The sequence below is a fragment of the Balaenoptera acutorostrata genome, chromosome 17, assembly GCF_949987535.1.
Source record: "Balaenoptera acutorostrata chromosome 17, mBalAcu1.1, whole genome shotgun sequence".
In the NCBI taxonomy this organism is placed as follows: domain Eukaryota; kingdom Metazoa; phylum Chordata; class Mammalia; order Artiodactyla; family Balaenopteridae; genus Balaenoptera; species Balaenoptera acutorostrata.
Genome location: NC_080080.1, coordinates 34,505,947 through 34,532,574, shown reverse-complemented (window position 1 = coordinate 34,532,574; position 26,628 = coordinate 34,505,947). Strand labels below are relative to the sequence as shown.

General features: G+C 43.4%; 1 protein-coding gene across 1 annotated transcript; it reads left to right on the top strand.

Moving 5' to 3' along the window:
- The first annotated feature begins 594 nt into the window (after window positions 1-594).
- Window positions 595-8,246, top strand: ODF1 (outer dense fiber of sperm tails 1). The gene is made up of 2 exons (XM_007173393.2): window positions 595-967; window positions 7,792-8,246. The coding sequence occupies exons 1-2, from the start codon at window positions 648-650 to the stop codon at window positions 8,186-8,188; spliced, it is 717 nt and encodes a 238-aa protein (XP_007173455.1). The 5' UTR covers window positions 595-647; the 3' UTR covers window positions 8,189-8,246.
- The last annotated feature ends 18,382 nt before the right edge of the window (window positions 8,247-26,628 follow it).

Here is a 26,628-nt window from a genome sequence, read left to right as displayed (position 1 = left end):
GGTTCCAGGACAGCCAGGATGCCAGCTTATAAAGAATGGGCAGGACCCAGAGACTTGGGGCTCAGAAGGTCAAGGACAAAGGCTGACTTGAGGATGGCTTGGTAAGGAGACCCATGGGAGAGCTCTTTATATTCCACCTATAAAGGGAAAAGGGGACAGAATGAATCCTGTAGTGTAGGGGCAAGGCTAGATGTCAAGGCTAGAGCGAGAAGGGCATAAAGAAAGGAGCCAGGCAGCTCCTTCCATCTGCCTCCCCCCCACCAAGATCTTCATAGTTGTGGCTAGTCCACAGGACACACACAAGTCAAGAACATTTCACTTTAGCCCAATAAACCCCAAAGAGCTGTGATTACTTGGGGGGGCCCATCCCAACTCAAGGTGAATGAAATCTTATATGGTTCTGAGAGCAGCTTTGTAACTCTAAGGAGGGTCTCTGGAGACCATGACTGTGCACAGTTCTCATGGTAACCAAAAGACTATGACATACTTAGAGGGTGGTGAGGTCACAGAACCCAAGCTTTAAAGTAAGTGAATCATGTGTGGCTCATTTATTTTTAAAAGAAACTTCTGAGAAGAGCTTAGAACAATTTTTCTCCCCCGAGTGCCATTTCCCAAAGGTACTCACAGAACAATAAGGTGTGACTGTAATGGCTGCACTGAGTTGTCTTCTGGACAGTGTTAGAAGGGACATAAAGAAGGTGGACAGAGAACTAAGGCAGTTGAGATGCATCGACGAACTCAACACACGATGCCTGTGTGACTTATACGTGCACCCGTATTGCTGCTGTGACTTGCACCCGTACCCATACTGCCTGTGCTATTCAAAGCGATCACAGACCTGCGGCCTGTGTGATCTCTACCCATGTTGCGGGTGTGATGTCAAGCTTTACTGTCTTCGCCCGTCTCTCAGAAGTTTGGAGAGGAAAGCCATTAGAGCCATGGAAGATGAAAAGAGAGAGCTTGCCAAGTAAGAGAACTTCCTAAGATTTTTATAGTTGGTATATTAGCCTCCTAAGTTGGAAAAAGGGGGGGAAAGTGTGACAATCGATACTTGAGCAAAGATGAAATGGGTTCAAGATAATGACTCTGGTGACTTAACAAAGATTTAAAAAAAGAAGAGTAAATGGGTCCATGATGGGAATTGTAAGATTCTCAAGACAGTGTAATGATGTCGATTGGCAAGGCTGTTTTCAGCTTATAGCAGGAGTGCCAACGTGATAAATAATGTGGCTTTAATGAGAGAAAGAAACAGGGGGGCGTCATTAAAAAGCTATTGGAAGCAGCAAAATAAACATTTTTTCTCGTTATGAGTAAAGTGATTTGAGTATATTTCGGCTTACAGAAATGACTTTGGGAGAAGTAATAATAATTGATCAAATCCTTAATGTTTGCCAGAGGCTTTAAGAGCAAGGGAGCAAATTGAACAACAGAGGCATTTATATGGTTTTGTAGGAAATCCTTTCTCCTACTCCCCAACTCTTGATAACTTAAAATTCATCTGGAATTGGGTTTATTGTCTGCCTCCCCCTTCAACTGTAGCAAAGATTGTGCAAATAAACTACAGAACTGAGAGCTGCAGTTTTCAGAATACAGTTGAAAAGGTTTTAATAGAATTGCATAATTTTAAATGCACTTTAAAATTTTGGGGGTTTGATCACATTTTATTTTTTGCTTGAGAAAGCTTTCTTTTTCTGTCTACATATGCCATTTAGTCTGTTACTATGATGGAAAAAAATGGTTGAAAACACTGTCCCCTGGTTAAATAAATTATGGTACATCCAAACATTGGGATGATATGTAAATGTAAAAAGGACTGATGAAGCATTTTAAGTATTGTCATATTAAGTGAAAAAAGCAACGTGCAGAAAAACTACTTAATATACTATTTTTTAAAAGAAGGACATAAATAGATGATCTTTTGTATTGAAATCTATGTGACACATAACTGTGTAAATTTAAGGTGTACAATGTTAATTTGATACATTTATATATTGCAATACGATTACCATTGTAGCGATAATTAGAACCTCTATTGTGTTACATAATTATCATTTCTTTTTAGTGGTTGGAATAATTAAGTTCTAGTCTCTTAACCACTTTAATGATTGTAATACAATATTTGTTGTCTATATTCACTATACCATGCATTAGAGCTCCAGGACTTACTACTCACTGCCAGTTTGTGTCCTTAAACAACATCCTTCCTACCCCAATGATAGATTAATAGGTTAGATGACAGATAAATAGATTAGATAGATAGATAGATAGATAGATAGATAGAAAGTAGATGATGGATTGATGGATGGAGAGAGAGAGAATGAGGCCCTTGACAACCATGACAGTGATGTTTCCCTGGAAAGGGCAGTAGGGCAATTATTGTCCAGGTCATCAGTCACCAAAGGTCAGGAATGGACCTCCCTCAATAGTCTGAGATGGAACTATTGGCAATAAACTCATCTACACTCAATTTGAACCAGTTTTAATTTTTACTCCTTAGAGTATCAAGTTATATAAATTTCATGCAGCGTGAGTCAGGAGTTCTTTTTTAAGTACTTGGTCTAAATGAAGGGTTACTTGTGAGCAGGTGTGTCCACTTCCCTGTGCCTCTGAATACTCGAATACCCTTGATCCAAGTCTGCTCAGCCTTTGTCTCCTGGCTGTCCCTATTCTCCAGACTCTCCAGGTGAGTTCTTCACCACCTGGGCACCCTCTGCCTACTCTGGGAGTCTCAATGATCTGCAGTGGACACAACTTCAGGCTTAAGTCTCGGCAGTGTGGTTTTTACAAGAGATAATGTTTTCTCTGGTTTGTCATACTTTTCCTGACAATGCTTGGATTTTTTGCTAATTTTTTTTCTGTTGCTTGTGGCAGTATATGAAGCTGCTGTTGTCTTCCTGGATCTCTGAACTGATAATCCAGAGTCCATTTCAGAAATGACCTCAGGCTTGCCCTTTTGCATCTCTCCCCAGCCGCTTTTCTTCTTCCTATTCATACCACCTTGGGAATGCTCTATTGCTCTATTTCTGACAGCTTGACATTTCACTAATCTCGAAATCTTAGTATTACCTGCAAACCTAAATATTCAATTTTCTGAATATGGATGAAAATGTTAAACCCTGATCCAGCTCCAATCCCAGAGGACTCCTACATTAATATTTTTTTCAGTGAAATGCCTCTTTTTTCTTCTCTCTCAGCTCCCAGTCCATGACTAAATAGATCCAGAAATATCATGCTGATTCAATTTTTTAAAAAACAATCTTTGGTGTGAAACTTTGTCCAAGGCTTTTAGAATGTAGAAATCGTATTCACATGACCTTTTACCCCTTAAAGAGAAAGATAGCAGTTTGGTTAGGTTATGACATGTCCCTTCAGATGCCAGGCTGTGTTATCCAGAAGATTCTTTGCCCAATGGGGAAATAAGATTCCCTGGTCTATAGTTGCCATGGCCCCACTGGAATTGTCTTTCTGTGTGACAGTCTATGTGCTCTGTCTCTGGGTGCTCCTTTAACAACAGGCAAGAAGTTTTGACTAACCATATAATTCCCCCCAAGAGTCATTTGAGCCTTCCTGAGTGTGTGTTATTTGATTGATGCACGCACGCGTGTGTGTGTGTGTGTGTGTGGTGCGTTTTTGGACTGGATACAGAAGGTCCAATTCCTTTTGTTTACTGAGCAGTTGCTTCAAAAGACACCTTGGCAGTATCTTCATTAGTAGAAACCCAAGTAAGTACTTTCATTTCTTTAGCTTCTTTGATATTCTTTTTTCCTCCCCAAATTTCCTTTTGCACCCCAAGCACTCACCTTTTCCGACTCTTCCGTCCTCTTCTGGATTGAAGTGACTGAATTTGGTTTCCTTTGTAAGAAGCCATGTGACCAGCCTGATGTAAGTTTGCACCTGACTCACCTCCACACTTCGTGGGCTTCCTGTCTTCTGTACTCAAGTGCCAGAAGCAAAGTCAGCCCCTCCTCAATCCTGCCCTTACGAGTTTATTATCTAATTACCAAGCCCGCGGCAGAGTGGCTCTGACACCTGGCTTTAGTCCTTGCGGGTACATGAACCTTGATTTGCAGCTGCGCCCAGGAACGCACTGGGCTCAACCCTGTGACCTTTGCTGGTGCCTGGAAACTCATCCTGAGACTGTGCTTGCATCTGCTCATCCAAGTATCCGTGGGCAGCCTGCGGCTCGAGAAGTTCCCTTGAAAAGCCCCCCACAAAGGGCACCATCTTCTGAAAACTTCAAAAACCTGCCCTCTGGTTTCTTGTTTACCCCTCACGCTCTGAGTATGAAGTTTTCACTGAATCGCTCTCACTGGGGGAGGCTGGTGACTGTTAGCCCTCAGGGTTGCATTCTTTGTGGTTTAGCGGTGCCTTCCTGGGTCTTAAGCCCTCAGGGAATCTTTCCATCCCCCATCCTTTGACCCAAAGATCAGGGCATAGTCACACCTTGGGAAGCCGGCAGAGAGGAACTCCGGGGCTTTATGGCTTTACTTACTTTACGGCTGGTGGCTGGTTGGCTTTCCGCTGAGAGGAGAGTTCGCTGTTTCCCTCTGTGTCCCTGCAGAGCTGGAAGCGAGTTGGGCCCCTTGGTCCCCTCTCATCACAATCTCTTTGTACGCAGAGGCCTCGGGGTGGCAAGAGTAGGCGTTGCTGCCCATCCAGGCCAAATGCATGTCCATTATTTGACCTTAGTGTTTAATGACACAGGACTCGGGGCCTGGTCGCTTAAAGCCTTGAATTTCAGGGAAGTCTGTATAAAGCGGAGCCTGGTACAGCCTGTTAAAGAAAGTTACCCTTTATTGAGTGAAAACCAAGTGCCTAACACTTCATCTTCATTTAATCCTTGTAACACCGTGGCCATCTTACAGATGATGAACCAGAGTCAGGGCAATGTTCTTGATCATCAGGAAATGGGACAGCTGGGACTTGAAGCCAGGTTTGCCTGACTCTGGAATCCATGTGCTTAATCACCTGGTTAGTGGTCCTGAGTGATCTCCCGACCAGGACCAGCAGCCAGCATCACCTGGAACTTGTTAGAAATGCAAATTGTTGACTCCTCCCCAGACGGGCTGAATCAGAAACTCTGGGGGGTGGGGCCCAGACACCTGTAATTGAACAAGCCCCGCAGGTGTTCAGATGCACCTGTGTCGTGCCACTCTGCTCCCGCTGATACCCTTCTTCAGTATCAACCAAAAGTCAGGAGGAGAGAGACAAAGCAGGAAATGGGAAGAAGGAGAAGAAAGAAGAGAGAGGGAAAGATGCGTTGGAAAGGAACAATTGAGCTTAATGGGTCTTTGGAGGGGTCTAAATTAGGAGAAAAAGTGAAGTACTCCAAGGAAACTAGAGGAAGGCCAGCCTCCCTTTGGTTCAGAGTAGAGACAGGCATTCTCATCATCCTCATTACTTTATTTGTCAGCCGGCTGAACCTGATTCATATCTTTGTGAAGATGGCTGGCGATATCCCTCACCTCTGCTGTGGGCAGTATCGCATTCAAGAGCTTGGTCATACATTCAGGTGAAATTCAGCTTCAGCTGGGAGAAGAGGTGACAGCCCAGAGTGGCAGACAGATGGCATTGCCCACTTGCTTTTCCCCAGCTTTCCGAAGAACGTTCTGCCACCAACCAAAGAGGCTGACTTGCCTCTGTTTACTATGACTAAGTTCCTCCCTGGTGATAGCTAGTAGAGCAGGCCATCTCTCTTTGCCCAGAACCCCATAGAACCAAGGAAAATCGCATGTGGGGTGACAGGTACTTTGCCGGGCAGGAGTCAGGTTGCAACTTCAGAGTTAAATCTGATGAGTAAAATGAGGCTCCTGCAATTTCTCCTAAACCCACACATCCCCACTGATAACCCCTGGCCTAGAAGCAAAAGGAAGAAGAAACCTGGTCTAGCCAAGACTTCGGGGCAATTTCCTGAAGACCCACATTTGTGAGACCCCTTTTCAGCTGCTGCAGTGGGGACGGGGCTGGAGTGACAGGAATAGAGGAAGAGGGGGAATCTAAGCAAAACAAAAACGAAACAGGAACAACGAACTCATACTTCAAGACTCATATTGTAAGAGGAGGAGATAGATCTGGGAGCCAGCTTTGCCTTGTAGATCTGGCTCCCAGATCCATCTCCTGTAGAAGGCAACAGGGCTTATGGGTATGTTAAAAAAAATATTCCCTCTTTTTGCTTATCTGTATTTTCTGAGTTTTTTACAATGAACTTGTGTAACTTAAGTAACAAAAAGAAGTAAGTGTATAAAAAAATTCAGCAAAAAAAGTAAGAATTAAAAATGTATCTCAAACCAATCACCCAATCAGAGTCCAGACTCCTCAAACCAGAAGAGCTTCTAGAAAGCATACATGCCAGTACCTCCCTTTGGAGGCCAAGAGATGCAAGAAGATTTGCCAAGAGTGAGTCTTAGAACACAGATTTTTAAAAAAACGTTAAGGGATAAAAAGAAGAGCATTTCAGAGCGTTAGGTTGTCTTTGGAAGGATCAGGCAATTAGAAAGAAAGTGGTCCCTGAGCAGGGCCAGAGCACGCAGGGCTGATGCCAGGCTGCTGAGGTCCTCATGCCAAGAGCTCCATCTGACTGATGGTTAAAATCATGACCTAGGCATTAAACAAGCCTGGATTTGAATCTAGGCTCTGCCATTCACCACCTTCACCACCTCCCCATCTACAAAATAGTGACAATTACACCTGCATGACAGGGTTCTTGTGAGGGTCAAATGAAACAATGGCTCTAACGGCTTAGCACTTTCCATGGCACATTGTGGAAAAAAAAAGAAGAAAGGAAAAGAAAAAACACACAACAGACAAAAGCCTAGCCTCCTATGTGGCAAGCATTAGTAGAGATTCTTTTCATTCATTAACTAATTTAAGTCTCATGAAACCCCTAGAAATGGGTTACTATTATTGTCCCAATTTTACAGATGAGGAAACTGAGGCACAGAGCGGTTTAAGGAGCCTGCCCAAAGTTCCATAACTAATAAGAGGAGGAGCTGAGATTTAAATGCAAGAGAATGTGGTGATCATTTTGTAATGCATAGAACTGTCAAATCACTATGTTGTGCACCAGGAACTAACCCTATTATAGGTCAGTTGTACTTCAGAAAAACCCAACCCACCAACCAAACAAACTCATAGAAAAAGAGATGAGATTTGTGGTTATCAGAGCAGTGGGATGGGGTGGGGGGGATTGAATAAAGGTGGTCAAAAGGTACAAACTTCCAGTTACAGGATAAATAAGTACTAGGGATATAACATACAACATGATTAAGTAACAGTGCTGTAGGTTATATATGAAGGTTGTTAAGAGTAAATCCTAAGAGTTCTCATCACAAAGAAAAAAATAATTGTTTCTATTTAATGTTGTATCTATATGAGATGATGGAGGTTCACTAAACTTATTGTGATAATCATTTCATGATGCATGTAAGTCAAATCATTATGCTATACACCTCAAATTCACACGGTGCTGTATGTCAATTATATCTCAATAAAACTGGAAGGAAAAAGAAAAAAAGAGAATTAAAAATAAATACAAGAGAAAGATCTGGAAGGCCAAGCAACCCATCTGTTGTTAACAGGGGTTTACCTGTGAGGGAGTGTGATTTACATGGGAGTACTCTCTCATTTTTTACTTTTACACGCTTCTGTAAAGTTTGATTTTTCACAGTGACTAGTGTGTATTACTTTTGCTGTTATTTTTTTAAAAGAGGTAAAAATATTGCTTGTCAAGCTGTGTCTGAGCTCCATGGTCTGAGCTTCTTCCTCCCACCCTTTCCTTTTCCTAAATTCCAGATTGAGAAGAACAACAAATAGAATTCTAGCCTCCTCTTGCTGTAGCAGTAACGTTTTAGGATCAGTGAACGTGTGCGGCTTTGAACCCGATCAAGTCAAGGTGCGAGTGAAGGACGGAAAGGTGTGCGTGTCAGCTGAGCGCGAGAACAGATACGACTGCCTGGGATCGAAAAAGTACAGCTACATGAACATCTGCAAAGAGTTCAGCTTGCCCCCGTGTGTAGACGAGAAGGACGTGACGTACTCCTACGGGCTCGGCAGTTGTGTCAAGATCGAGTCTCCCTGTTACCCTTGCACGTCTCCCTGCAACCCCTGTGATCCCTGCAGCCCCTGTGACCCCTGCAACCCATGCTATCCCTGTGGGAGCCGGTTTTCCTGTAGGAAGATGATTTTGTAAAGTGTAGGAACCCAGGACTTAGTAGAGTCAGGTATCCAGCCCGGCAGCTCTTCTAGTGTTTCTCTCCCCCTTCCCATGGCCTGTATTATTCAAGAACATAGAATACTGAATACATAACTGCAATCCACTGGTGTGTGAAAGTATTTTGGTTCAACCCACCACAGAGCCCCGCCAGGTTAGTGGGCAATGGAAGGATGAATAGATGGGAACGGAAATGAATGGTGAGATCTGCCCTCCTGTGTGCTACTCCATACCCCACTACCGCCAAATCCCAGGAAAAGATACTTTTGGGGTGGGCATCCCCAGACACTGTTTTTCCAAATGATTTTGTGACATGACCTTGCCCAGAAATGAAACAGTCAAAGCAGAAACCAAGACTAGTTAGGGCTGAAGGCAAGCGCTTTTTCAAAGCTACTGCGGTAGGGAGCACTAGAGAGAAAGTGACTCCCCAGTGGAAATGTGGTTGGAGTTTTGACTGGGGCAACGATGAGGGTACAAAAGTATGGGGGGAGCATGTTCACTGACAGAGGGTGGGGTGGCCATACGCTGTCGTGTCTCAACATTCCTGTGATTTGGGGGAAGGGCCAGCTCTGGCTCAGGGTGGTTTGCAAGCTCCTAAGGATTTATTTCAACTATGTGCTTTTCTCAGACCCTAAAACTCCTTCAAGGCACAGAAGTTCAGTCCAAAGTTCATGAGTGGAAAAGTACAGCTTTCATGAAATGATAGCATAGTTCACCTGAACTTGGATCCTCATGGACACAGCCTGTGAGTAATTCGTGACCGCCAAGACAGAAATAAGTATAAAGGAAGAGGGAGATGATGGGGAGGGATCAGAATGAGAACACCGGCTGGTTACAGATCTGACTGTCATGGGGAACACAAAACCCTCGCGTTTGCACAGTAAGTCTTTTTCATTAGTCTCAGCTGCACGTGCGTTAAAGCCTTGGCTGCACATGGGAATCACTTAGGGAAGCTTTAAAAACATGGATGCCAAACCATAAAGGTAAAAAACACAAACAAACCACACACACACACACACACAAAAGAAAAAAGAAAAAAAATTTTTTTTTAATGTTTTAAAGAAAAAGAAAAAAGTACTGATGCCTGGGTCCCATCTCCAGAGATTCTAATGCAATAGATTTGAGGTGTGCAGCCTGGACATCGAGATTTTTAAAAGTCTCCCCAGGTAACTGAATCACACAGGTAAGGTTGAGAAACTCTGGATGGGATCTTAAAGCTCTCAAAGCCCTTTTTCTTTAAAAGCTTCCTTCAAGTTCAAGGTTAAAGAATATTGATGCTGATAGCAAACACATTTTGCTTTAAGCTGAGGAAAGTAATGGCCCGCTAATACAGGTGGTGAAGGAAAACATTGAACATTTCAAAAATTTATTACCTAGCAGCTAGGTATAAATGAATGTTTGTATGTACCAAATGGTAGAGTTACCTTTATAAGTGTCTTGCCATACTTTGATGACATGTTCATAAATATTCTAGTTTCTAAGTAACACATTTTAAAAATGGGTTTTGAAAAAATCTCATGCTGTGGAGTCAATGGAATCCCACTGGTGTCTTGAAAAAGCAGGAATCTCTGTCCTCTGGAGGGTGCACATTCCAGGGCATGCCTGGTGACAGTCGATTATTTTATTCACCTGCCCACCTGCTCACCCTCCTGTTAGTCCAGATTCAGTTCATTCATTCACCAACCTGCCAGCCAGATTTATCAGTTTAAATGCCAGATATTGTGCTCTATAGCAGAGATGGAGAGAAATACCTGCTTCACGAATGCCTCAGATTAAATTCAAGGAGGTGTTTGAGGGCGTTGGGAGAGGAGGGAGTTCCAAAGAAACTGAATTTACAAGGGCTAGGAGAGGCCAGAGGGGCATTCCAGATGGGCCTCGGGCATTTCCAAGGAATGTACTGGTGACCTCACTGCCTCGCAGGACGCCTTGGGGAAGCCAGAGGCCGCCCCTCAGCTTGAAGCCTGGCCTGCGCTGGATTGGTTGCCTGAGTCTTCGCACCATCCTCACAGGCAAGTGTTTGTCTACTGAGTACCTGCTATGACGAAGCGCAGTGCCAGGAGCTGTTGTCAATGAGAAGTACCTTTCCAGGAACTGCTCACAGCGAAGGCAAGACTAACATCATGCTATAATTGTCAAAGGCTTTAGGTGTGCTTCAGACAATGTGTCAGTAACAGGAAGAGTCCTGGAGTCAGGATGCCAGACAGGGTGTCTGAAATCCAGCATTCACTGCTCCAGAAGCAACTGGTCCACCACTTAGAACCCCTTCCAGCAGATCATCTTTCTCTTTGCACTGTAGAGAGCTCCCCCAGGGGCATGGTCATGACCCTGTGTGGCTGGAATAACTTCTGCTCTTAGTGGAATGGGGATCAGTAAGCATCAGAATGTCTGAAATTTCCAGTCTGGAAGGTTCTGGAGGGAAAATACTCCTTTTCTTCTACTAAAACTTCAGTGACAACTGCATTTTCATACACTAAGGAAAATGGCCTGAGAAGAATTTTACTCCAGTTTGTGATTTATGTATTTATTTATTTATTTTTGCAGAAAACAATCTTTTTTTTTTTTTTTTACACTCATGAATTCGTAGGTCAGAAATTCAGGCAGGGCTTGGTGAGATACTTTGTCTTTGCTCCATTTGGGAAGAACTAAATGGCTGGAATCTTCTGGAGTCTTCTTCATTCACTATTTGGCACCTAGGCTGGGGTGACTCCAAGGGCTGGGCTGTGATTTTAGATGAAAAAAATCTTACAGTGGTGTACAAAATGTCACACTTTATTATACACATAAAGAACTGTTTTTATTGAAAACAATACAACATCAATCATAACATTCAGCATTAAAAATGTTTCCACTAATGGAATGTTTGAAATTAACACTGCATTAGAGGGGAGGGATAAATCAGGAGCTTGGGATGAATATACACACACTACTATATAAAGATAGATAACCAACAAGGACATACTGTACAGCACAGAGAACTCAATATTCTGTGATAACCTATAAGAGAAAAGAACCTAAAAAAGAATGAATATATGTATATGCAAAACTGAATCACTTTGCTGTACAACTGAAATACAACATTGTAAATCAACTATATGCCAATAAAATTAAAATTAAAAAATAAAACACTGCGTTAGAAAATTACAGGAATATGGTCACCATGCCTATGAAAACTACAGTCAACAAAACAGTTAAGCTTTGTTCACTGTTTTTCTCCCCCATATGTTTGTAGTTATTAAGACCATTTACATTAAAAATGGATCAAGGTTTAGTGTTGGTTCTATAGATATGATGAGTATTTATCCCAGGTTTCCTGGGACACCCCAGGTTTCAAATGACTGTATCCTGGTTTGGGGATGGGAGGATGTGGTCCACACTGTTGGCTTTGTGTGGTGAGGGTTTCCTGATCCAGGTGTGAAGGGGTTAGAACGGACCATTTGGATAACATCTGAGACAGCAACAGAACAAAAGGGTACAAGAACGAGAAAGCTGTTAGAGTGAAACTGGCAGCCCTTGAAGAAGCAGGCAAAGGTGGCAGGCAAGCATGAGGCCAGGATGTGTCTGGGCGAAACAACTTGCGAATAGATTAGGCAACCGTCTTGGAAGAGGAAGTTGGTTTTCTTGAATCAGCAGCTTAGTCACCTTCCGGCATCATCAGTGTCAAGTACTTTTTGGCCTTCAGGGCCTGGCTACGGGATTCTGAGGTGGTTTCACCACCTTGGAAGGGGGCGGATTTTAGAAAGGTGGGCCTACGGGTTCATTTGTGGGAGAAACCTTCATTCCTTCTTCACGTGAATCCATTCAAGGGCTTCCTCTGTGCCCGGCAGTCTGTGAGAAACGGCAGGATCCAGAAATGGCCAAAACCCAAATCTTTGCCTTTGAGGAGTTTTCAGTCCAGTGTGGGAGACAGGCCTATAAAGTAGTAAATTATAATCCCACCTTATCAAGGATTCCTATCTTAGATAGAGCCAAGCACTGAGGGGCACAGAGAGGAGAGCCACTAACCACGGGATAGCTGGGGTGACTCAGGCCGGCCGTCGTGTAGTGGGCCTCACACAGTCCTTTCTCTAAGTCCTTTTCCCCCTCAGTGCGTGAGTACAGGGAATAAGGAGACTTGTTCCTCCGGGGTTGTGTAAGTGCTCCTGAGAAGCCCCCTTATCCTTCCAGGCTCCCGTTGCTTCTTTCCCTATTTTCTTCCCTTTAAGGAACTGTCAGAGTCCAGGCAGGAAACAGAGAGTACACTCAGCTGCGGTTTTTAAAAGGTTTTTTAGTGAAGTGACTATTTACAGAGGTGTGCGTAGCTTCCCAGAAGCAGTAAGAGACATTGATGCCCACAGCAACTGCCCACAAAGGGAAGCCGCTCGCCCACCTGACCTGCAGAGGCAGGGGAAGAGGTGGTGGCGTCCAGGTGAAAGCTGGCATCCTGGGAGAGGGGCTGCTGGACAGGAGCTGTGAATGTAGAAGAACGTACTGCTGCCAGGACTGCCCAGCAGGTGCGTAGTGAGAGCAATAAATACTCCCACCTCCCTTTCCTCCCAACCTCCAATTCCCTGACAGTGTATGCCGTTAGCCAACCCCAGTGGGAGACCAGAAGGCGAGGGAGCCCGTGAGGTGGTTCAATGAGGTTAGCCACCCAGGGCCCACAGCGGAACAGAGAACTCAACGCGGAACTTTAGAGTTAATGGAAAATAACCCACACTCTTTCTTTCCTCCCTCCCTCCCTCCCTTCCCTCTTCCCTGCTTGCCCACAAGGCATCATGCCAGGCATTGAGGAATTAAGGATCAACAAACCAGACCTGGCCCTCACCTTTAAGTCTAGGAAGGAGACAGACAAAGGGATACAGGGTGGGATGGATGAGCTCAGGAAACAACCCTGGGGTCTGGTTTTACTTCACCAAATTCAAGCCATAAAGCTCCTTGCTCCTAGAACTAGTGTCTGAAGGGACCCCATGAAAACCTTTACTCACAGCTCATCCTAGAAAGCCCAGGTGATGGACCACTTGGAATTCAGAGACAAAATGCTTCTCAGCCCCAAGTCACTATCCCCCATGCCCTCTGTTATTCTTCAGCATTTCTATCTCTTATTTAAACCTAGGCACTCTTCCTTAATATGTAATGGCAGAGAAATTCAGAAGAACAGCTTTTAACCTTGGGATGAAGAAAAACAATTGGAGCAAGACAGGGTACCCAGAAGCCATAACAAAAAATACAGATATATTCAATTACATTTTTTAATATTGTGAGGCAAAAATCATAAAGTCAATGGAGATATAATAGACTAGGAAGAAAATAGTTGAAACCTGTCAAAGTCTATATCCTTAGTAAACAATTTGAAAAGCAAAGGACAAACAATTTAAAAAGAGACAAGAAGAATATGTATAGCAGCCTTATTCATAATCTCTAAAAACTGAGAGCAGTCAAGATGTCCTTCAATAGAACATAAAATGGATTAAAAAAACTGTGGTACATCCACACAATGGGATATTATTTGGTGATTTTAAAAAATAATAGGCTATCAAGTCACGAAAAGACAAGTATGAACCTCAAATACATATTGATAAATGAAAGACGTTAATCTGAAAAGGCTACATACTGTATGATTCCAACTACATAAGATTCTGGAAAAGGCAAAACTATAGAGTCAGTAAAATGATCAGTGATTGGCAGGGATTTGGTAGGAGTGGGGTAGAGGGTTGAATAGAAGAAGCATGCAATTTTTTTTAGGGTGGTGAAACTATTCTGTATGTACCGTACTTGTAGATACAGGACACCATGTATTTATCAAAATCCACAGAACTTTACAGCATAAATAGTGAACAAATGCACACACATTAAAAAAAAAAACATTTAGGAGGGACTCCAGGATTGAATGCAGACTGTGATGAAATAATCTGTATTACAAATGTAACAAAACACCTCCCTGAACGGGGTGAGGGGGAAAGGTGCTGACCGAGGTAATTTTGGAAATGAGTAGAGCCATAAGACTAAAGGCAAAAAGAGCTGCACATAAAACTGTACTCTGTTTGATGAAATTTTTTTCCCATCAGGGTACAGGTTAATAATTCTGATACTGGTATACATGTGTACTGGAAATAAAAATTAAGTAAATATTGGTGGACTGAGGGAGCCAGGCTTCTCACCCTTAGAGTGGGCATTTACACATAAGCATGGGAAAGAGGCTAGACTATTCCTCTTGGTGGTAATGGATTAGAGTTGCAGATATAGGAATTAATTCATGTTCATACAGAAATATTTATAGGTATGTATAGATACACTGGTTAGTAAGTTCACATATATTTCCTCGCTCTGTCAGCTGAGAGGACGTGGAAGCAATAACACCCCAGTAGCAATGAGCAATCTTGTACCCAGACCTTGGTTTCTAATACCATCCTCTCATAAGAGAAACTAGGACTCCTTGGAGAAAAGGCTGATTCTAGGATACAAGAAGAACCTGGAGCACCTTGAAGTGCCAGAAAGTAAGGATGTGCTCAAAAAAACAAAAACCATATTGATGGGGATATGTCAAAGGGTCATGGGAGCCATCTGAAATGGTCAAAGCTGGAACAATCTGAACAAGAAAATAAGTAAGATAGTATTGGATTATAACCCAAAATATAAAGTAAATATCTATGCATCCAAATGGATATATATATATAAATGAATGATTGAGTAAACAATTAAATGAGGGAAACAGACAAATCTCTCATACAGAAGAATTCCAAATAATTTATGTAGCTACCTTATCCTCAAGGAGAAGTAGCATGACAGTCCACTCCTTAGGTGTGGGTTGCACGCAGTAACTTCCTTCCAAAGGGTCCAGTATGGAAAAAGGGGGGAAAGAGTAACTTTGCAGGGGAGAATCTGACAAACACTACCTCAGCCAGGTGCTCAAGGCCAACAGCAAGGTGATTAGTCATGTTGATAATTTGGATCCTAACGCCAGTCTAATCATGAGAAAAAGATCATTCAAGTCCCAGATAGGGACATACTACACCATGCCTGACCAGCATTATTCAAAACTGTCAAGGTCGTCAAAGATAAGGAGTGTCTGAGAAGCTATCAAAGCCAAGAGGAGCCCAAGGAGATGAAACAACTAAATGTAACGTGGTGCCTGGATGGGATCCCGGCACAGAAAAGGGACATTAGGTAAAAAACTATGGACATCTGAAGAAACTCTTCAATTAATAATAATGTATCAATATTGGTCCATTGATTGTAACAAATGTACCAAAGTAATGTAAGATGTTATTAGTAGAGGAAACTGAGCGCAGCTCTGTGGGAACTCTCTGCACTGTCTTCACAATTTTTCTGTAAATCTAAAACTGTTCTTAAAAATAAAGTTTATTTTAATATAATAAAATAAATGATAGGCAAGAGGGTAATTTGCAGAAGAGGAAATGTAAGTAGTCAATGGGCATGAAAAAAACACCCTGAACCCTGTGTTCATTGCAGAGATGTGAATTAAAACATTAACGGCATATTCTTTTTCACACATCAAATTAACTTAAACCATAAACAGCAACACTATTTTACTCTGGCTGGAGGCGGTTTTGCGGTTAAGAGGGCACGCTCATTTCTTGCTGGTAAAAGTGTAAGTTACTAAACCTTTTGGACAACAATCTGACATTATCTACTAAAAAGGCACATATCGGGGACTTCCCTAGTGGCACAGTGGTTAAGAATCCGCCTGTCAATGCAGGGGATGCTGGTTCGATCCCTGGTCCGGGAAGATCCCACATGCCGTGGAGCAACTAAGCCCGTGTGCCACAACTACTGAGCCCACGCAACACAACTACTGAAGCCCGTGCGCCTAGAGCCCGTGCTCCGCAACAAGAGAAGCCACTGCAATGAGAAGCCCGCGCACCACAACGAAGAGTAGCCCCCACTCGCTGCAGCTAGAGAAAGCCCGTGCGCAGCAACGAAGACCCAACGCAGACAAAAAAAACAAACAAAAAAAAGGCTCATATCTTTGGAGGGCATATTCCACTTCAGGCAACCTTCAGAAATAAGAGCACTGGTGCACACAAACCAAAGGACACATTTTGAAGCTTGGTTTGAAGAGGTGGAAGTCGGGAAACCATCTGAATATCTCTCAATGAGGTAAGAGCTGAATGGATTACAATTTGCTCATCCTGTGGAATATTTAATAAACATGATGAGTGAGGTCCCCATGGATTGATCTGGAGGGACTCCATGATACATTAAGAGGAAGAAGTTATGGATTAACATGTATGACCCTGGTTCTGTAAAACAACCACCACACAACACAACACAAATGTATATGTGAAGATGAACATGGATGAAAGGTCTGAGTTGAATTTTTAGTAGTTTATTCAACTCAGGGAAGAGTGGCTGAGCCATCACCTTGTTCCTTATATATCTCTGCATTGTTTGTAACACAAACAAAGCATAGGTTACTTTTTATTTTTAAGAAACTAAATAAAGTTTAAATTTAAAAAATTCAATGGTCATGTGGTAGGCAGAATAATTTCCCCACCCACCTAAGATATCCAAGTCCTGATCCCTGGAACCCATGGGTATGTTACTTTACATGACAAAATGTATAAATTCACAGTTGCAAGTGTAACTAAGTTAAGGATCTTAAACTGCGAAGATTATTCTGGATTATTCAGGTAGGCCTGATGTAATCACAAGGATCCTTGGAAGAGGAAGGCAGGAGGGTCCCATCCACAGTAGGATATGTGATGCCAGAGGCAAAGGCTGGAGTGACACAAGCCAAAGGACTTCCAGCCAAGGAATGCAGGCAGCCTCTTAGGAGCTGGAAAAGGCAAGGAAATGGATTCTCCCCCAGAGTATGTAAAAGGAACACAGTTCAGCGGGCACCTAAATTTTAGAACTTCTGACCTCCAGAATTTAAGAAAAGAGATTTGTGTTGTTTTAAGTCACTGAGATTGTGGTACTTTGTTACAGCGATAACAGGAAACAAATACAGGGTCACATTTAAGATGTGATTCACCACTGCTACTTTAGCATTTCTGATATCCTGAAGGGACAGTTTTTATGGGGTCAAAGACATAGCTTGAATAGCTCAGATTTCAGCTGGGGAGGAGTCAGTCCCATGGGAGAGGAGTGTGAAGAAAACCTTAAAAGATCAGAAAACTTGTTGAAGGATGGCAGTGGTCCTCAGCCCTGGCTGTGCATCAGAATCAGCTGAGGATGCTAGAACACTCCTGCCAGAGGAACTCTCACACAGGTCCACAAGGGGACGTACACGAGGATGCGCAGTGCAGAGCTGCCAGGGCTGGAGGACAGCTGAGGGCTACGTGGGTATTCATCCCTACAAGAATGGAAAGTAAGGTATGAGGGACACTGTGCAGGAATGAGAAGCCAGGAGCTAGTATTCATATGTCAATAAAGACAGAACCTTAAAACGTAGTATTGGGGGGAACAGATAAGAAACAACCTACAAATGTACATTAAAAACACATACACCCAAACAACCCTATATATTTATAAGAATACAAGCACATTTAATAACATATCTAAAATCCCTGGGGTACCCTTAGCAGGAGGGAAAAAGAGTGGGGATCAGGGAGGAGGAGGTCAAATAATAAAGAGAGTAATAAAAATAATAAAAAGAGAGGTACTCTGAGTGCACTAGTGATGGTAAGTGGTATATACATTGAGGAATCCAATCAATTTTATTCTGTGCCTAGACTCCAAAAAGGAGGAAGGAAAGATTCAGCTTAATGAGATCCAGCTAAAGGCTGGGTCTGGGTCATTTTTTTTTTTTTTAATTTATTTTTTTGGGGCTGCGTTGGGTCTTTGTTGCTGCGTGCGGGCTTCTCATTGTGGTGGCTTCTCTTGTTGCGGAGCGTGGGCTCTAGGCACGCAGGCTTCAGTAGTTGTGGCACACGGGCTTAGTTGCTCTGCGGCATGTGGGATCCTCCCGGACCAGGGATCGAACCCGTGTCCCCTGCATTGGGAGGCAGATTCTTAACCACTGCGCCACCAGGGAAGCCCTGGGCCTGGGTCATTTTTAAAAGCTCCAGAGATGATTCTGATGTGCCTACAGGGCTGAGAACCTGGGGCCCATGCCGAACACAGGCGGTTCTGTGGATGACCCTCTAGAGAAGGGGTGGCCCTGGAGAGAGCAGGAGGTGGTGGTAGGGACATGGGGCCCCTAAAAATGGCAGCTATTGTGACAGAATGATGGCATCATGGGTAGTTCTCTTCCTGTATCTTCTAAATACTTTGAATGTCTTTGTATTGCATATATATATGCAATATATATTTATATTTTATTATATATTTATTATTTATATTTTTATTATATATATTAGATATATATTTTTAATGCCATTGACTTTTTGTTTTTAATTAGTTCTGAGTTTCTCGGGAGAGTTAAGAGCCATGAGGGAACTCAACAGCCACTTGAGATTTTAAAGCTCAGACTAAATAGTAGCAGGTGCCAAATTCATCAGAAAGAAATGTTGGGCTTCCCTGGTGGCACAGTGGTTGAGAATCTGCCTGCCAATGCAGGGGACACGGGTTCGAGGCCTGGTCTGGGAAGATCCCACATGCCGCGGAGCAACTGGGCCCGTGAGCCACAACTACTGAGCCTGCGCGTCTGGAGCCTGTGCTCCGCAACAAGAGAGGCCGCGATAATGAGAGGCCTGCGCACCGCGATGAAGAGTGGCCCCCACTTGCCGCAACTGGAGAAAGCCCTCGCACAGAAACGAAGACCCAACACAGCCATAAATAAATAAAAATTTTTAAATAAAATTAAAGTGAACTAAAATTAAATTTAAAAAAAAACGAAATGTGAAAGGGCAGTTGAAACAAGAGTTAACACTTTAAGGTAAGAAGAAATCTTAACAGTTATATCTAAAACATTTGTCCTTATATACTGCATTTCATAATTTAAATATAACAAGTGCATTTAATTAATATTTGTTATCTAGATATATGATACACTTATGAAAAGAAAGTGGACGTACTAAATGCGGAGAACGTGTTAGGCTGAATCCTCTGAGAAGCAAGTACAAGACAAGATGAAATGAGCAAGAAATTTATTAGAGGAAACATCTGTGAGAGAAAACAGGGAGGGAGCCAGAAGAGGCTGGGAGAGCCTGGCTTCAGAGCGCAATACAGGTCGGCCGCTTAGTGAAGGAGAGAGGAAAGGAACGAAGGCTGGGTGAGACCTTCTAAGATTGCCCTGCAGTCTGAGGAAGGACCAGCATGGCTGTCAGGGAGTTCCCAAGCCAGAGTCACCTTCAGAGGATGCCACACCCCCAGCAATAGGCTTACCTTCATATCCTTGTCACACCCCCTCACTGGCTGGGACTAGAATCCCTGCAGTTGGAGGTGAGTGATGCATTCTCATGGCTGCCACAGAGATCCTCAGCTGTGTCAGTGTTTATAAACTAAGCCCAATATCTATGCTTGGACTATGGCAGTGACATTTATTGAGTGGTGACACCTCTTATTTGGTGAGGACAGTAACTAACTGGAGAGAAGTTTAAAGTTTTTCTAGGACTTGCCTGACACTTTCACTTAACTTGTTTTTGTGATGGTGAGATTAAGGAACATGGAAGGTGGAGGACAGACATGTGATAATGATGGAGAACTTGCTCCACGCCAGGCTCTATGCTGGCTGCTTTACATGTTTTCTCTCTTCTCATCCTCAAAATAGCCCTAAGAGATTGATGCTGGAACCAAAATATTCATTTGTGTTTGGTTCTCCCTGAATTTCAGACCCCTCACCCTTTGCTGCCAGGGAGGTTTATGTTGCTGGTTTAGAAAACAGAAGCCATCCATACCTAACCCACCTTTCTGGCTTTCATTTTTCAGAAGTATGAGTTTTCCAGGGGATAGGTGTCAGGGGAGAAAGACTGGGTCCTGGGCAGCAGAAAGAGCTAGAGGGAGATTCCTGAGGTCAGTGACTTCCTAAGTAGTTAGTGGACCTGGTCCTATTTTTAAAAACGCCCAGAGAATGTAGCAGGACTGCAGAGGATCCCTGTGCTCCCTTAAGGATATCTGTGCTGATCATCCTGAATCAAACATGATAGGCCTCCCTTGCTTGGAAACACCATGTTGGCCTCCTGGATACAATGCAATACTAGGGAGAGGGCAGAGCACCAGTGATGCCTGGAGCTGACTTTCTACCAGCTTGGCAGGATGGAGACTTGCAGACTAAATTTGATTTTAAAGAAAGCAAAAATGTGTGATGTTTCTGGCACACCCATATTTATGGAATATGAGTCACAGCCGTGTTATACTTCTTTGGTGAACGTGTGGCGGGTAGTCCAATTTCAGTCATTTTTCAGGGCACCCTCCTCTTAGGGTTTGTTGACCTAAAACAAATAGGTTGCCAGGTATTTCTCCAGCAAAGATGGGTTTATCTGGGATCAGCAGAGGATTGTAGTTCAGGGTCTACAAACATGGTGAGCCATGTGAAAATTTCTGTACTGCAAGGGAAGACGAACGTTTTTTATAGAGAGGAAAAGGAAGGTGGGAGGGCTGTAGTAAACAGAGTCCATGGCATTTCGTTAGCTGAGTCCTTGCCAGCAAAGAAGAGTCTTTCTTCTTCCTGTTAGGCTCTATTTTGTTGCAGGGTGCAAGAGCTCCCCCTTCTGGTCTCCCAACTCAATTGCGGTTTCTGCTTATTAAATATTTTTTACAGGTTGTACAGGGTCCTGGGGCATATAGGAGTAGTCTTTTGACCTGCAGCCACTGTCGTGCAGCTCTGCCCCTCCTTGGCCCATATCTGGCTATAGAGCTACATCTGAGTTGTTCATCCTTGTCCAGTGTCCTGCCCAGGCCAGCGAGGCTCTTAAGGTGGTGGGCTGCACCACTGGTAGCATCTGCTCCCTCTCTGCCCACTCATCACTGAGACACATATTTGCTTCGCAAACCTACTACACCTGGGTTAGTTAGGGTAATGCTACCTGTTGGAACAATCAAACCCCAAATTTTCAGCAGCTTGAAAAATAAAAGTTTATTTCTTGTGCACCGAAGTCCAGGGCAGGTGGCTTTCAGGAATTCAGGTGCCTTTCATCTTGGGCCTCCACCCCGCCTAGAGCTTTGGAGTTCTCTGCACCCACACAACAGCTTGTGTGCAAGAGAGAGAAAATGGGGAAAGATGTACCTACTTCTTAACCTCTTTAGCCAGGAAATGCCAATTAGCACTAATTGCTTCTACTCATAGTCAATTAGTAAGAACTAGTCACATGGTCCCACCTGGAAGCAGGGGAGTCTGGGAACTGTAGTTCCTGCCTGGGTAGCTGTATAATATGAAAGGGGAACATGAGGGAGCATGAGTTTTTGCTGTTCATGCCACACCCTCCACAGGTCCAGTTATTACTAATGACCACATTTCATACTTCACTGGAAAATGGAATTCAGACATTTCCCTATCTTCCTACCACCAAATTCACTAGAAGATTTGATACCCACACTCTCTGCCTTTTCCCTTGTCACTGGTGTAACAGTGGGGAACGCTAAAAGGAAGAGGCTCTGCTTAAGGGTGATTCCACCAGGCAGCAGAGCTGAGGCGGAGGGCAAGAGGAAAGCATGTAAAAAAAAAAAAAAAAGAGATAAAAGGAATTCAAATTGTAAAGGAAGGAGTTAAACTGTCACTGTTTGCAGACAATACAGAAAATCTTAAAGACACTACCAAAAAACTACTAGAATTCATCAATGAATTCGGTAAAATTGCATGATACAAAATTAATATACAGAAATCTGTTGCATTTTGGTACACTAAAAATGAACTATCAGAAAGAGAAATTAAGAAAACAATTCCATTTACAGTTGCATCAAAAAGAATAAGATATCTAGGAATAAATTTACCTAAGGAGGGAAAAGACCTGTATTTGGAAAACTGTAAGACACTGATAAAAGAAATTGAAGATGACACAAACAGATGGAAAGATATGCCATGTTCATGGATTGGAAGAATTAATACTGTTAAATTGACCATACTACCCAAGGCAATCTACAGATTCAGTGCAATCCCTATCAAAATACCAGTGGCATTTTTCACAGAATGAGAACAAATAATTTTAAAATTTGTATGGAAACACAAAAAGATCCCAAATAGCCACAACAATCTTGAGAAAGAAGGAAAGAACTGGAGGAATCACACTCCCTGACTTCAGGCTATACTACAAAGCTACAGTAATCAAAACAGTATGGTACTGGCACAAAAACAGACACATAGATCAACAGAACAGAACAGAGAGCCCAGAAATAAACCTATGCACTTATGGTCAATTAATCTATGACAAAGGAGGCAAGAATATACAATGAAGAAAAGACAGTCTCTTCAATAAGTGGTGCTGGGAAAACTAAACAGCTACATGTAAAAGAATGAAATTAGAACATTCTCTAACACCATATACAAAAATAAACTCAAAATGGATTAAAGACCTAAATGTAAGACTGGAAACCATAAAACTCCTAGAGGAAAACATAGGCAGAATGCTCTTTGACATAAGTCATAGCAATAGTTTTTTGGATCTGTCTCCTAAAGCAAAGGAAATAAAAGCAAAAATAAACGAATGGGACCTAATTAAACATAAAAAAGTTTCTGCACAGCAAAGGAAACCATCTACAAAACAAAAAGACAACCTACTGAATGGGAGAAAATATTTGCAAATGATATGACCAATAAGTGGTTAATATCCAACATATATAAACAGCTCATGCATCTCATCATCAAAAAAAACAAACAACCTGATTAAAAAATGGGCAGGAGAACTGAATAGACATTTTTCCAAAGGGGAAATGCAGATGGCCAACAAGCACATGAAAAGATGCTCAACATTGCTAATCATCAGGGAAATGCAAATCAAAACCGCAGTGAGGGTTCCCTGGCAGTCCAGTGGTTGGGACTTTGCCTTCCAGTGCAGGGGGTGTGGGTTTGATCCCTGGTCAGAGAGCTGGGATCCCACGTGCCTCGCGGCCAAGGGACCAAGGCATAAACAGAAGCAATAGTGTAACAAATTCAATAAAAGACTTTTTAAAAATGGTCCACGTCAAAAAAATCTTAAAAAATAATCACAATGAGATATGACCTCACACCTGTCAGAATGGCCATCATCAAAAAGGACAGAAATAAATTTTGGTGAGGATAAGAAAAGGGAACCCTCATACACTGTTGGTAGGAATGTAAACTGGTGCATCCACCGTGGAAAACAGTATGGTGGTTTCTCAAAAAACTAAAAATAGAACTATCATAGGACCCAGCAATTCCACTCCTGGGCAATATCCTGAAAAAACAAACACACTAATTCGAAAAGATACATGCACCCCAACATTCACAGCAGCATTATTCACAACTGCCAAGATATAGAAGTAAGCTGCATTCATCAGCAGATGAATGGGAAAGAAGATATGGTATATAGATAGATAAATACACACACACACACACACACACACACACACACACAATGGAATACTACTCAGCCATAAAAAGAATGAAATTCTGTCTGCCTGCCAATGCAGGGGACACGGGCTCGAGCCCTGGTCTGGGAGGATCCCACATGCCGCTGAGCAGTTGGGCCCGTGAGCCACAACTACTGAGCCTGCACGTCTGGAGCCTGTGCTCCACAACGGGAGAGGCCGCGATGGTGAGAGGCCCGCGCACCGTGATGAAGAGTGGCCCCCACTTGCCGCAACTAGAGAAAGCCCTCATACAGAAACGAAGACCCAACACAGCCAAAAAACAAATAAATAAATAAATAAATAAATAAATAAATAAAAAGAATGAAATTCTGCCATGTGCAACAACATGGATGGACATGGAGGGTATTATGCTAAGTGAAATAAGTCAGACACAGAAAGACAAATACAGTGTGGTATCACTTATATGTGGAATCTAAAAAAATACAACAAACTAGGTATATAACAAAAAGAAGTAGACTCACAGATTTAGAGAACAAACTATACAAGTTACAAGTGGGGAGAAGGAAGCAGGGGGCGGGGGGACAAGATAGGGGTAGGGGATTAAGAGGTACAAACTATTACGTATAAAATAAACTACAAGGATATATTGCACAGCACAGGGAATATAGCCAATATGCTATAACTATAAATGGAGTACAATCTTTAAAAATAAGGATTATTTTGAGCTCAAGGCAACTGAGAAGAAATAGTTACAACAAAAGCTCCCTGCCCTTCCCCTACTTGCCTAAAAGCAGAAGTACATTTATAAAGATGTCCTCTCCCCTCTCTGTCAAGGACAGAAGTTAATCACTGGAGATAATGCTAGACCCTTAGCAGCACCTGAGGAATCTACATAACAAACTTTGCTAAAACCAGCCCTCATTTACCATTGGCTCCCTCATACATTTGCAGTTCCACAACTTACCACCCCCAGAAGCCCGTCTTGTCCCTTCTCTTAAAATGTATTGTTCTTTTAAGATGCTGTATAAGCCCAAGTTCTTATCACTCCTTCGAGTTACTTACAGCTGAGTAATACATACATTAATAAACTTGATTTCTCTTGTTAATTTGTCAGTTGAATTTCCAGGGCCCCAGACAGAGAACCTAATATGGGGGGAGGAAGGGTTTTTTTTCCTCTCCTACACTTGTTTTCCAGGTGTAGATGGGTGGAAGGGGGCTGGACTTGGGGGGCCCTAAAAACGTACAGGGTGAAGTCTGTCTGGAGGGGCAAGGTGGACCAGAAAAGAGGGATGCTGCTGGAGTCAGGGGCCGGGGGTGGCTGGAAGCAGAGCTCCTCGAACTTGACTGAGCATCACATCACCCGGGCTCTTGTTAACATGTAGGTTCTGATTCAACAGGTGAGGGTGAGCCTAAGCTCTCCGTTTCTGACCGGTGGTGCGTGCTGGTCCATGGCCCACGTGTACTTGCAAGATGGTAAGCAGAAAGCTGGGGGAGGCACCCCCAAGTGGGTAAAACGCCCCCAGAGATGGCAGACTCTGAAGGCCTCACCTAAGTGCCTCTCCCGAGGAAGAATCTGTGGTTGTATACCTACCCCGGTCACAGTCGCAGTCACCTGAGGCCATGGTCACCTGAGGCCTGCAGCACTCACAGAAGACCTTCCCGGTCAATTACCCATCTCCCTACACCCTCACAGCCCCCCAAAGCAGCAGCTAGTAGGTGACAGGGGACAGGCACAAAGGGACAGAGAAGAGTAACAAGCACATTTCCTTTTTCACCCAGTGTATAAAAAGCAGGCCCGGGCTTCCCTGGTGGCACAGTGGTTGAGAATCTGCCTGCTAATACAGGGGACACGGGTTCAAGCCCTGGTCGGAAGATCCCACATGCCGCGGAACAACTAGGCCCGTGAGCCACAACTACTGAGCCTGCGCATCTGGAGCCTGTGCCCCGCAACAAGAGAGGCCGCAATAGTGAGAGGCCCACGCACCGCGATGAAGAGTGGCCCCTGCTTGCCACAACTAGAGAAAGCCCTCGCACAGAAACGAAGACCCAACAGAGCCAAAAATAAAAATAAATAAAACAAATGTGGGGTTTTAAATGTTCAAAAAAAAAAAAAAAAAAAGCAGGCCCAAACTTAAGGGGGAAGAGCTTTTCAACTGGACCAGAAGTCAAAGTTTCCAGGTCAGCCCAGCCTGGATTTTTTTTTTTTCCACCCAAGATAAGCTGAAAAGCTGTGGGATCTGCTGAGATCTCACTCAGGGGCTGGAAGGAACTGCCCACAAAGTGGGTGAAAAAAGGCAGTTTAGAGAAAAAATAAGTGGCTTCCTGCCTGCACCCTGCTGATCCCAGCTGGTTCCATAACCTGGGAGCAAACCTTTCCCGGGCACTGGTTCTGCCCCTTCTCCTGCTCCCAGGGCCATGGCCCCCAACCTGCCCTCCCTCTGGATCCTCAGTTCCTCTCTTGCTGTTAGCAGCGCACTCACAGGAGGCTCTCTCTGATTTAACAAAACCAAAACAACGCCTCCCTCCACCCCTTGCCTATTTCAGCAACAGAACGTCCACATTTTCTCCACTTCCTTGCCTCTCATTTGTTTTTTTTTGTTGGTGTTTTTACACGTTTAAGTAAAATATGTGTGTAAAAAAATCCCCAAAGTTTTCCTGCTCCTTGGGCAAGTGACTAGCTTCTCTGAGGCTTCCTTTTCTTACTGTAACAAGGATACGGCCTTGCTGTGTTCTGAGAACACTAAAGAACTCTGCCGAGCACCAGAGACACCAAGTTGGTCCTCAGTAAACACTCGTTCTGGCAGAAGATGAGAAAGCCCTGCACCTCCAGGTACAGCAGGGTTGGTATCAGGTGGGATATGCCCAGGCAAGTCCTGGCAAGTCTCTGGATTTCCTTCGCTTCCCTCCCTGCCCACACTGGCTCCCATCACCTCATATCCTTCATTCTCTGAGGTCTGGGCTGGAGCCGAGAATTGCAAAATAAAATCAGCCCTGGAAAGGGCAGTAATGAGGCCAGCAGACCATGCATTCTACCCACCAGCCCCCAGTGC